Here is a 13,599-nt window from a genome sequence, read left to right on the forward strand (position 1 = left end):
ACCCGACACAAAGTAATCACAGATCACAGCGTTTAATCACTGAAACAAGCACTCCAGAGGACCCCACTGTCAATATCCCACTCTCTCATTATCTGTTTGGATTGCACATCCACACTGTCAGATAAACAGAGTGGAAAATTAAGATTAAAAATATGGTAATTTCATTTCAGGCAGCAGGCTCCTCTCACTGGCCCATTATGCTATTGATTACCTCTGAATTCAATTTTTCTTTTCAATGTAAACTTTAATCTATTCGGCAGCCAACAATTCAACTCCCAAGGGGCTATTTGAGAGTAAGTAACCATTTAATATGACGCTGGCTGAAGATTCATTGGCTTTAATGAATTGTGTAAATCACTCAGCTTTTAAAGGAACTGATGTCCCGCAGTTCACGACCCAAATTGGGGCCCGGTTAAATACTGCCTTTTAGACCAGGCTAAGTGTTTACTGACAAGAATCTCTGAATGTGTAATCACCGGCTCTGCCCTCATCTGCATGGAGCCAAATTAAACAGCTATTCTCTTATTGAGCTGGTGATGACAAAATTACGTTTTAGGATTTAATTGTCACATATACTGACGCGTTAGAATAACAGAGGATAGTCGCACCAGTTTACCACCGAAACTGAATTTTAAAATCACCTCGACTCCCCACAATAAGCTGTTTTCTTGAACCACTTACCAATTTGTAGCATCATGTTCAAGACCAGCTGAAACCACAAACCTGAACCTAATAACTGAACACAGGATGAGCAACAGAGAGAGGACACATAAGTAAGTTGGTGTAACATTAAAGCAAAATGAAGACAGTACTGAAAAATTCAAGCAATACTCTTTATTATATGGAATTTAGTCTTTTGTGAATTATTCATGACTAAACTACTACAATGTGCAAACTTTCAATAAAACTCACGTTGTGTTATGAACCATACAAATAAATAGAACTCGGAGTGAGAATAAACACTGAGCTATAAATAGTCATATTAAATTCTTCCAGTATTATCACCACAGTAAAGTGCTACATTTTCAAAGCAACAACGGCACGTTTAGCAGAAGTGTAAAGACAGGAAGGTAATATTACACTTCAGAGGCATTAAAGGTCTGTCCCACGTTCCTTGGTGTCGCATTGTCACATTTAAACTTTGGTGTTCTTTGCTGACAAGAGCTGAGGTAGACATAAAACCACTAAACTCAACGTGGAGGAAGACCATGCAATTAAAACAGTGCAATTACTAAGAATCAATAGTCTGATCAAGGCACAATAATTACTGAAAACAGTGGTGTCTCTCCTTGTCTTGTCATGCACTTTCCAAATAATGAAAAGTCCTTAGTCCTACAAAACAATGTTCACCTAAAAAGAAGGATTTAAGCCGCAAATAATTTATTGCACCAGAATAATTACATCCAATACCTGCACTCTTCTGAGCACCAGTGCAAAATTGAAGACACCCAGGAGGCCCAAACACGCATACATTAACATCGTAGTGTGTAATCAATAAACAGCCATGCAGTAATACACCGATCAGGCATAACATTATGACCACCTTCCTAATATTGTGTAGGTCTCTCTTGTGCCTCCAAAACAGTTGTGACTCATCAGAGAATGGACATGGTCCTTCAGAGGGTGTCCTGTGGTGTCTGGGAGCAGAATGTTGTTAGTGGGGGACTTTGGGTTCTAAGGGTTGAGGGGAGGGGCCTCTGTGATTCAGGCTTGTTCCAGTGCATCCCACAGATACTTGATCAGTTTGGGATCCAGTGAACTTGGAGGCCGGGTCAACACCTTGTGCTGTTTTGACTGTTTTTTTTTTTTAGTTGTTCCTAAACCGTTTTTGTGTGTGTGTCTGTTTCAGGCTGCATCCTGCTGGGGATGGCTGCTGCCATCAAGGAGTGTCATTGCTATGGGGTGGGGGTGCCTGGTCTGGTCTAGGTGGGTGCTACATGTCTAAGTAACATTCACACAAATGCCAGGTCTAAAGGTTTCCCAGCAGAACATTGTATAGTCACAAGATGGTCAATGTTATTTACTTCTCCTGTCAGTGGTTTTTAATGTTGTGCCTGATCGGTGCATGCCGTCAATGAAAGGCACAGCCTGCCTCAGATACTTGCATCTTTTCTGTTCCAGACCAAAGGTCTCTGCCAATCAAATGCAGCACACACACTACACTAGGCCTTCTAGGAGAAGATTTGGTCATTGACGACTAACACAAGGACCACAGCAACTCTCCGACCTGTCAAAGAGACGTCTCAAAGATGACGTGGATGTCCTTGGCACGGCACACGTCAGTCACCCGCTTTTTGCTCATGTAAACCTGAAAGCGGATCAGGGAAGCGGTGTCACAGAATACAAGCACACTGTCCAATCTAAGCTACGATCTGTTAAGGTGTGATTTATGACAGATCCAGTCAGAGCACAGCGAGGGGATTTAGCATCCGCCGAAGCATGCAAAAGTGGCTTATTTAGCCTAATAAACAACTGTGAAATCCAAGGCAGAAAATGTCGGAGATAATCACGGGAATTATTTGTGGAGTTAATTTTCTCTAACAGTGGCTTCTAAGCTGCACAGTGAGCCACCATTTGAAAAACAGGATTGCAGTGCTTGCGCAAAGAGTCTGTAAAATGATTTCTTTATACAAAGAGGCTCTGACAGACGAACAATTTAAATAAAGAAAGTTTGTGAAAAAGAGCCAAAAGAGGTGAAAGCTTGGCCACGGCTTGAGATATACTGTCTACGCCGGGATTCCCTTTAAACACGGACAAAGGAGCTAGAGGTTGATATCAGATTATTGAATTTAAACTTTGACTGACAACTATAGAAACTTGACACACAACATGTGGACCATCTCAGTATTTAATAAGTGGTGCTAGACAGTTATGGATGCTGCAGTAATCTGATCTAAGGAGAGCACCCTACAATAAAGAAAGGGAAACGTAAGGGCTTGAACAATGTCACTCCCAATCCGCCACTGTGCAGGGTAAGACGATACCAAATAATACCACAGTGTGCTGAGTCTTTGAAATCAGTATTTTACTCATTTCACTCCTCTGGCTGAAAAGATACAGTTCCGCTGATAAATTTGTGCGAGGGACAGAGAGAAAATGAAATGATGCCTACTTTTTCTTATTTCACAAAGACCTGTTTGAAGTTGCAATATGGTATCTGTAGTCCCAGACAGATGCACATAAAATGGAATTGAACAATGAATAGCCGGCCCTTATCTGCTCGGTGTCTGAAGGGGAAATACATCACAAATGAATTTCACAGGGAAAAAAATATGGACATTCTCTATTACTGTAATCCCCATAGAAAGTTTATCCCAAATCGCGATGAAGTTAAACCCAATATTTCAAAAATAGATATAGCGCAAAGAAAGCTGCTTTTCTAGAATCATCGCTAAAATGATCTCGAAATTACATTATGAGGAAAAAAAGATTATACGGAGAGTTTCTCCGATAATATCAGAGGATGTAAATCTACAAAGGGACAATTTTTTCTCCTGAAATTAATGTTATGGTGTCGCGATGCTCCAAGTAGACACTTTAAATTAAAATGGTAATCAAGTGTCTTTGCATTGTCAGGGTTATGCACGTCTTCTGTATTATTTTGGAGGTGCGCAATGAAGTCTGGCGTTAAAGGGAGACTCTGGGATTAGTGTGCCACGGCTGAACTCTTATTTAGTGATAGCTCTGTCCTGGGACAAAGGTGGATGTGGTTACCTGTTTGGCTGTATGCAGCAGTGAGACAGCCTCGGCTCTGCCTGTCTGTTGGACCATCTGGTAGAAGAGCCCATCCTGGTTCTGGAGCAGCACATATGGCTCATCATACTCCTGGATCCTGCCAGCATCCAGAACCTGCAATCACACATACAATAGTGGGTGTGTGTATATGTTTGCCATTGCCTGTATACTTTACTTTGGGGAAAACTGACATTTCAGCTGTTTCGCTGCTGAGTGATGCATGCAGACAGTGCAAGTTGAATGGGGAAACAGTAGTTCGGTGCACATAGGAACCATCCATTTTATGTGACTCATGCAACAGCAAACACAGTGCCTGGTTTTGCTCTGAAGCGGCCATGAACAATAAGAGTAACCTGTTAGCAGCGTAAAAGTCAAGTACGCTGACTCTGACAAACAGGAGATCAGTGATTTAACCATGTATTTATCCTGGCATCGCAGTGGCCAGGGGTGGTCCTCAGTCAAATCCAACAATCACACCTTTAAGACACTCTGGAAAATTACCATCATTTCTATCCCATCACATGCCATGTAAACCACACAAAGAATAGTGCCAGTTCAAGCAGTTTGGAAAAGACTACAATTATATCACAGACAAATTTTAACAAACTCGATCCCCTTACAGCAGTAATGAGCAGTTAGTCTTCAGTAAAGTCCAGTTCCAGGCAGTGTTTAGTATGAAAGGGAGACCTCTGCAGCTGATGTCATTATCAAAAGTTTAAGAGCAGGTAGCCAGGAGATGGAGTTTGTATTTTGGAAAATATGGCACAGCTCAAGATGTGGACAAGGCAATACACGGGGGTCCCGATTTAGCATTCCTGACGTGTGTGGCAGTCTGGGGGCATTTAACACAAGTGGAGGTGTGAAACAGTCCCCACTGTGCGATATTTGGCTTTTCTCAGCAGCCCTCTCAGTGACCGGGCAGCCACCAGGTCGCGCCCTGTCCTCCATAGACGCTTAACAAATGCTGCCACAAATGGCACTAATTGGCACCTCTGCAGGCAGTAGCAGGGAAGGGCCAAAGATCAAGTGGCACGAGTGAGGGTTCAATGAAAGGGAATGCTGTGAGTGAGGAATCAGGCCAGCTGCTGCGAAATAACGCAAGCGAATTAAATCTGGAGACTGTGAAGTAGTACCATCAGACTAAAGAAAATACGTGTTTGCGAGCGCTGAATGTCACAAGTGTTTGACAGACAATGGGAATGACAGTAGTGTGAGTGAATGAGGTGCATGTTTTTCACATTGCACTACAATGTCTGAACACAATGAGGGCTCCATTTATTGCAGTTGATGATAGTAGACAGGTTTGTCAACGTTTGAGATGGGGGAAAAAGTCTAATATGTCTTAAATGTTTATACCATGTCAGAGCCAAAAGCACTGGAATTATTTTTTTTGTAACTGCTGTCATCTGTTATTGTTTTCCAATGAGAAGAGTCTCATTTTAAATGTAGGACAATGGAAATGTACTGCATCCTTACTTACCAGTATTCTGTCAGAGTCAATGATAGTGTTGAGCCTGTGAGCAATGGTGAGGACTGTGCACGCTTGAAACTTGTCCCGAATAGTCTGCTGGATGAGGCTGTCAGTTCTAAAGAGGAAGGGAACACAACACCTGAGAACAAAAATCTCTCTTCCTACAGAGCCTTGGGCAGGGATTTTACGCAACACAGAACAATGGTTCATCAGGAGCGAAATATGCGCAGTGGAGGACGTACAAAATAAGGGATATCAGGGCCTAGGTTTATATAACTTTACAAAGATAGGCTTATTTTATGTTGAGGCATATTTTTCTCTCAGTACTGTAACTATATTTTGATTTAATTACACATTTTCTCATGCCAATAGCATTAACCACTGATCAACCTCCTACCTGAATGAACAATTCTCCAACCTGCCTATGATTCCTCTTACATTTCCAAACTGTCATGTAACACCATCAGTTTGTATCATAAGATTCCACATGTACACTTTAGTCAGATATGTGTCTCTATGACAGATGTATGTTTATCTTGCTGTTCTCTTCTCTCTTTCTTCTGTCTGTACCCGGCTGGCCTTAGGCAGATGGGTCCCTCCATATGAGCTGGGTTCTGCTTAAGGTTTCTTCCTGTTAAAAGGGAGTTTTTCCCTTGCCACCGTCGCCTTCAGGCTTGCTCAGGGGGTTTCAGGCCGGGTTTTTGTAAAGCATCTTGAGACGATTTGTATTGTTATTGACGCTATATAAATAAAATTGAATTGAACTGAATCAATCTGTCCCTGAAAAGTAGATGATCTGATCAGAAGACTGACATTGGACTGCTCTGATAATCCAAATACATGATGTTGGAAGCTTATGTCTTTAATCACAAATGTAATTTGTGGTACATTTGATACATTTCTGCATTTTGTTCCAAAGTGTTTCCAAGGATTTATTTCACTTTTCTTGTGTTACTGAAATATTTGCACGCTTAAATGCAAGTGCTATTTTGAGAATAGTTTCTGACTTACTCTTACTCTCAGCCCTTTCTCTAATTCAGCTCAAATTACCCACGCTGAGAAGCACTAGTTTACAGTAAACAAGCTGCATGTGGAATAGACTGTTCCCGCATTGATGTAAAATAATTTGAAGGGTGTGAAGTGTCCCCTGACCTTGGGTCCACATTGGCTGTGGCTTCATCAATAATGAGGATGCGGTTCTTCCGGAGGATGGCCCTGGCGAGACACACCAGCTGCCTCTGGCCCATACTGAAGTTAGAGCCCGACTCGGTCAGCACCGTCTCCAGCTTACTGGGCAGCTCTTCCACCACAGCCTTCATCTGCACCTGCGGAGAGGGAGAGCACAGCCCCAACCCTTCATTACTCCTTCATAAAGGCGTCCTGTGGGGATGTCTTTAAAGAGCCATCCAAACACACCCATTAACTGGCTGGCACAATGCAGGGCCAGGTCCACTGATGACCTTGGCCAGTGCTCTCTTGTGGCCAGCCTCTAGCTTTAATCCAGGCCACCAAACCCATTCAGAGGCAGGACCAGGAGCTGAAGCCCTTCGCTGTGGGGGGAGCCTTCATCCTGGTTGGCCTGACTGCCCAAACACATCTCCCCCAGCACTTTCAATGCTTCCCAGTTACAAGCCGCACATTGAGCTGGGCCCCATGGCCCTAATGGGATTTCCCCCCATGACTTGTGGCGAGCAGGGAGGCTGAATGGCTGCATTGTACAGGGGGACAGAGGGATCCCCCCCTGGGCCGGCGAGGGGGAATCATTCAGAGCCACGCTGGAGTACCTCTTGGAGTGCATTCCACAGGTCCTCATCTGTGTGCTGCCTGAAAGGGTCCAGATTCTTCCTCATGGTGCCCGAGAAGAGAACTGGGTCCTGTGGATAGATGGATATAGAAAGAGAAGGCCGTGGCCAGTTAAGATAATGACAAGGGGGAAGATGTATGAAAGGGTTAAGACAGGCTTTATAGAGGACCGCCAGGCAATGTGTGAGGGGAAGATGTTCACAAAGGGCTTGCTCCACTCAGGAGCTCTATTCAATGCTGTAGCCAACTATGCTTCAATAAGTTGATCTTTTTACTTGGAAAACCAGAGCTTGTGCACTGGTGCTGGCGGAGAATAGCTGTGCAAGGTTGTCCAAATATATGACACAGAAGTGCCACCAGGTCAACAGGAGACTGGAAAAAAAATGTACCTGTAGTAGAACAATAATATCAAATGTCAGCCAAAATGAGCAAACATCTCTTGCAAACACTTATGAAAGGACAGCTTCAGATCTGAGACAGCAAGGATGTCAACGGTATGCATTTATGGTAAGCCACGCACCTGTATCAAGGTACAGTCACACAGCCGTATTTAAGAGAGCAAATAAAGCTCTTTATTACAGAGTAAAGAAAAAAGCCCACAAGTTCACAGGGTCTGTCCCAACACGCTACTTGGTTTGTGGTAAACTTGATAAACAGGAGCAACCTTGATGCCAGTTTAGATACGTATTCATAAATCCTGCTCTGTCACTTTAGTGATTGACTGAACAATTACTAGAGGACTCTCCCTAGTTGGCATTAAATGACCCTCTTACCTCTCGTGGTACACAGCTGCGCTAGATAAGATGTTTGTATGGCATCCTACCCGCAATATTTTATCAGTGAACAAACACAGCTGGGATTTCCTATGAAACATAACACTGAATTTATGACACTTAAGTGGCTCTAATGACCATTTGAAAAACACTTTAATGAGATGTGACTGTCACAGTAATAGAGATGAAGCAGAGCAGCCAACTATCCGTAACCAAATCTGATGCTTCCACTGTATCCACATCACGGTGAAGGCAACGTGATAACTCCAGCTTACTCAAGATATGGATCTGACCTCAGATCAAGATATGCCATGTTCACCTGGCAACTGGGAGATTAGACCGGGAGCAAAAGTAAAGTACACAATGGGCCTAAAGGGCTGAGTGTCCTGCATTAATGTTACAAAAGTACTAGTCTAAATGTGAGTCATTGTCCACACCTTCATGTACAACAGGTTATAATCAGGACAATACTGAAACAACACAGCATGCACTTACACGTGGGAGTACACAGACTTAAGAGTGTAAAGCACTTCCAATATAAAAATCACGTGTCGACAAACCATCATGTCCTAGAAGACTCAGAACCAACTGCTCATTTTTCCATCCAGGACTTCATCCCTTGCGCACACGCCTTGCAAAATGTTCCACCTTTTTACTTCCAATTAGCTTTTCCCTCCGTCACAAAAATACCACCTTGTCATTAAGCCAGCTGAAGTCCCAATTCAAACTAGTTTTGTGACACAATTTAATTGAGGATTCAATGTAAGTTCAGAAAAAAAAACTGCTTTGAAGCACAGCTTTCCATGGACCGATTATGTGCTCCACCAATTCTAAGCCCTCTGTTTGCCACAGAAATCATATATTTTTTTTACCCGGTCATTCCTGAGGATTCAATAGAAACTGAAACGGATCCTTTTTTTAATGCCGTATGCTAATACAAGCTTATCGTAATCAGATCTGTAGGTGGCAAATAATGAAACTCCTCACTGGCAATGTACAGTACACATATCGCACTCACAACGCCACGTGAAAAATAAGGCAACCTAGAAATTTATATCAAGACTTTTTTTCCTCGCGTGAAAGGTTGCCTGAATATCACCTCATCTCTAGCAGATAAAAAAAAAGCTTTCATGTGGATTTGTGTAAATCCAAGAGACCTCTTTCCATATATAAGTTTGTAAAACTAAGAGCAGAGTACAGAGAAACTCTCCTCTTCAGATCGCTGCCTACATAATGAAACTGCCATCCAGTATGTGATTCAGATGGGCGTGCAGTTAAAAGTTCTGACTCCTAACCTGCCACTTCGTACAAGTCTCTCCCTCTAGGAGAGACAGGAGGAGTAAACAAAATCACATCAAACATGCATCATATCTATCTCAAAGTAGTTTAGACTAGGAAACAGAACTTTATCTCAAGTGGTAGCAATGCCAGGAACCTATCAAATCCACAGAAAAGCATTAATGTAACTGTTTTTGGGCATCTTGGCTGCAGCCTGGAAATGTTTGAGACTTGGGCTAAGTGACGGTGTACAAGGGGACTCTGACTGTGAGGATGGGGGAGACTTCTTCTAAGCTGCTTTCCCATGTTTGGGGGGTAGAGGACTAATCCTCTGTCAGGGATGGGGAACTGCTCTCTTCACAGTACAGGCCGTGGGAGTCTTCTCCCCTCCCTCCACTCTGCTGACACTCACCCGCAGGCTGGCATTTTCTTAATGCCGTATCAGTTTCAACAAGCGGAAATAAAGTTAAACTGTCTCAAGGCATCCGTTTGTCTCACTTTCAGAAATCCCCTAAGTGACGACTGTTAATTCTCCTCACTTGTTTTAGCTTTTTAAAAGCCAGGCGTACATATATATATATAAAAAAAGGACCAAAGCATGAAGGTTTCTGTTACCTTCGTTCATCTGACATTTCTCAATCATGAGGACTCACAGAACCTTTACAGACGCTTTCAAAGCAAAGGTTAAGCAGGTTTAGAAAAGGAAAGAGAAATAAAGCTGAATGTAATTTCATATATAATATCCTATTTTAAGGAAATACCATTCAAATGTAGCCACTGGTTACTGTATGTAGTTTACAAAAGATAAAACAGCAATTTAAAAAAAGGCACCTGTGGGATGATCGACATTTTCTGGCGCAGCGTGTGCAGACCAATCTCAGAGGTCAGAAATCCGTCAATCAATATTCTTCCCTCAGGTTCTGCCAGCCGGAACAAGGCAGAGATCAGGGAGCTTTTACCAGCACCGGTGCGTCCAACGATGCCAACCTACAGAGGAGGAAAACTACTGTTATGTCTGCACATATCATTGTTGTGCACCTTCAGATTATTAATCACAGCAGTGCTCATTGTGTTGTATCGCAGCATTACAACCCAGCCGCTTTCTATGCTACAGCACTTCTGCAGATAACGGAGAAAATAAGCCTGCGCTAAACATTGATCACATTTCAGAACTATGAATATTGTTGTGTCTTGCTTATTTGTATATCAATATGCTCATTTACTTAAGCTTAACTTCTCAATATTTAACCTGTATCATTTCTGTTTGGCATGGTTGTGTCTCACTGTAGCCATTTTTAAGTATGGCATAGTTCATAACACAGCTTATCTCAGCTTGCCTACAGTTTCACACGTGCCAATGCCAGTAGGTCAAAAAAGTGTAGTTACTAATTATAAGTCAAGTAAAAGGTGAAGCCATAAACCAAGGCTCTATAATCTTTGCAGGTTTAACCACATATCTTTATTTTTATATAAGTGGATTTAAAATTAGGATGTTCTGTAAGTCACCCCATTAGGTCAATATATGCATGCCATGTAACTATAACAGGCGAGTGCCAAAGCTGGTCTTTACTCAGTTTTTATTATGTGCTGAAATCAAACCTGATACTAATTTGTTGTGAATGATCCAATCACAAGTATCTAAGTATGAGTTCACATTCACCATTCAAAATAGTGGCCAATGTGGCCAGGATGCATTGTGTGTTTGCGCCAAATGTGCACCACCTCCAAATGCGGTCTATGTGATCCCATCTCAAATGGTTCCTCAATGCATCTTGGGCGTCTTCACACCTGTACTTTAAGCTGGACACTTGCAACTGCATAACTCGGGACACATGTTAATACCAGGTCTGAACAGGAACGTCATCACCTGCAGGTGTAGCCACTACCTGTCACTGTGTCACTTTTGGGAACCCAAATCTATCTGCTAATGGTGTGTATGCTTTTCACAAAAATGAGCAAAGGCCATAAAATAATGCACTATGCAGAACACATGCTCCACTGAACTGTGCTGACGATGCCCTAATTTGAGCTGACGGGGCCCCCTTTGTTTACACAGGGGTTCACTGCAGAGTTACAACACTGGTCTATGTCAGACGTTTTTCCTAACTGGCTAACTCTGGCATCTTAGTGTGTGTGGATACAGAAAGAACAATGGTTAGACGGACAGATATTACAAAAGCCTAATTATACTCTGTGAGCTTGTGTAAATAATAATGTTAGACACATACCCACAATGCCACTTTTCAAAGGACACGCCAAACTCCAATTAGCAAAGCATATTGTGAAATTAATAAAATACAGGACTAATGACTGTGTGTTGATTTTGGTTCTAAAATGTAAACCCTACCCTTTCTGATCCATTTCTCGATGTTATTTGTGGTGTGTTTCTTTACGATTATGTACAGTATATGAATATAATGTGGCACAGAGTGAAAGGGTCTTACAGTAGGTGGTAGATGCAGGTGAAAGAGTGTCAAGGGAATCTTTCAGGATGCACAAAGCCTTTTACCCCCATGGCATGCAGCAGAGATCCCTCCCATGGGCTGTCAGAGTCAGGGCCCCTACACTTATCAACCCATCCATTGTGAAATCAGCCGCCCTGGCCAACCATAGCCATGCAAAATACACCCCCTGCATTAAACACAATTTCAATCATCCTCAACCATCTCCCTGCCTTCCCCTCTCTCTTCCTTTGCCCCTCTCCCTTTGCCTCTCCTCTCTCTTATAGTGAATAAACAGTTGTCACCGTCAGGTAGCTCAAAATGCAAATTGGAGACAAATGGATCCACTTGAACAGTCTTAATTACATGATATGTATTCCATGAATCACAAATGGTATAGTGCTGAAGATTCAGCAGCACAATACGGTGTCCCTTTAATAATTGATTTGAATATAATGCCACATAAAAAAGAATCACACCACACCTTCTACACTAGCTGCATATCAACCCAGGTCATGGGGCTGTGCACACCAGTAAGCATGCGCAAGTGGCAATAAAGACAAGAACCTTTTCTCTGGGTGTGAAGACAACAGTCAGGTCCTTCAGGACCAAAGGCCCACTGGCACTGTAAGAGAAGTTGACTCTGTCAAAGGTGATGGAGCCTGTACTGGGCCAGTCACTCGGAAGCTCTTTGTCCATGTCCCAAGGAGCTTCACTCTCCAGATCTGCATATTCAACTACTCTTTCCACCGATGTCATCTATCAAAAAAAAAAGGAAAAGAAATGAATAGACACATTTTTTATTTTTTATTTTTTCAAGGAATTTTCATGGAATGTTTTGTGCTTTTAACATTTTTAAAATAAATGAAAAGTTCAAACCCCCAGCTTTAGTTTACTTTACCTAATTAAGTTATTATTGCTAAATAAACAATGATCTATCTCTCCAACAGAATCATATTATCAGGTTGAATAATTCACCACAGACCGATTTGAATAGCAATATAAAAAAGCTGAATAAATGTTCTGACTTGTATTCTTGTATATGGCCCAAGTAATGCAGTTATTCTGTTACAAATGATTGATTGCCCATTTAGTTAGCCATCAATAACACCGATGTAGGGCTGCAAAGACACGTCAACGTAACCAATTGTGATAATTATGTAGATTTGCATGGAATACTTGGATACGTCGTAGTGTTTATGTTCATGCCCAATTGCAGCATCTCCTGATGCCAAGCATGCTGAAAAAAGCCCAAACTCATTTGTAGAAAATGTGTGGGAATTCTTTAAATAGAAATACATAAGTTGCACGCTTCATAAAAATTAAACTGCATACAAACGCTATGTGCAAACCTCTCAACAGAGAAGACCTGCATGCTCTCCGAGTGTCAAGTGACATACAGTGAGTTTTGTCTGCTTCCCGGTATGTCGCCAGCGTCTGGGAGTCGTTGATGTGTCCTCGTTAGTTGTTTTTCAGACCAGAGGTCAACAAAGAATCTCTAGGCTAGAGCAAACGCTAAAGGCTAGTATGGCATTGCAGATTTATACACCCATAAAACTAAGTATATTTCCTTTAATGTTATGTTCTAAGTGGTTGTATGCAAATATTTATGCTGGTATGTCGCCAGCATACAATAATTAGTTATTATGAGAAACCATTTAAGTAAAAGGTTGAAAGATTAATGGTAGAAGTCATCTTTTTAATTTGGTGATAAGTTGATGCCAAATGATTAATTGGCTAGAAAATCAAATCATCAATAGACTGAAAAAATTAATTGTTTGGAGCAGCCCTACACCATCAATTTGGAGTTACATGTATTTTTTGTTTTTTTTCCACCCACCACATAACTGATGTCAAACTACAGTAAAGTGTTCAAATGTAAATGTTCTCACCATGTTCTCGATCTCAGCACTCTGTCGGACGCCCCACTGGAACATGCCTGTGAGTGTGATAGCATATGACAGAGCCAGACCCACTGCACCTGGTTCCAGTCCTGTAATCAGACAGAGAGACAGTAAAACATGAAGTCAGACGTTCATGATTTCTTTAAGAACGTCTCAAAGGTCAATAATGTTCTGCAAGTGTTGCGTTTTAAACA

At 42.0% G+C, this 13,599-nt stretch overlaps 1 protein-coding gene across 1 annotated transcript in view; it reads right to left on the minus strand.

Moving 5' to 3' along the window:
• Positions 1-447: 447 nt before the first annotated feature.
• The window catches only part of LOC311487911 (ATP-binding cassette sub-family C member 4-like), a gene marked incomplete at its 5' end in the record, with an annotated part of 38,117 nt that continues 24,965 nt past the window's right edge, over positions 448-13,599 (minus strand). The window contains 8 exons of the mRNA XM_084544336.1: positions 448-2,308; positions 3,715-3,849; positions 5,216-5,321; positions 6,359-6,531; positions 6,991-7,080; positions 9,892-10,047; positions 12,069-12,260; positions 13,394-13,494. Of these exons, the coding sequence (XP_084400462.1) occupies positions 2,231-2,308; positions 3,715-3,849; positions 5,216-5,321; positions 6,359-6,531; positions 6,991-7,080; positions 9,892-10,047; positions 12,069-12,260; positions 13,394-13,494 (1,031 nt within the window). The 3' untranslated portion in view covers positions 448-2,230. The remainder of the gene's footprint in view (positions 2,309-3,714; positions 3,850-5,215; positions 5,322-6,358; positions 6,532-6,990; positions 7,081-9,891; positions 10,048-12,068; positions 12,261-13,393; positions 13,495-13,599) is intronic.

The sequence above is a fragment of the Chelon labrosus genome (assembly GCF_963514085.1).
Source record: "Chelon labrosus genome assembly, chromosome: 5".
Lineage (NCBI taxonomy): Eukaryota > Metazoa > Chordata > Actinopteri > Mugiliformes > Mugilidae > Chelon > Chelon labrosus.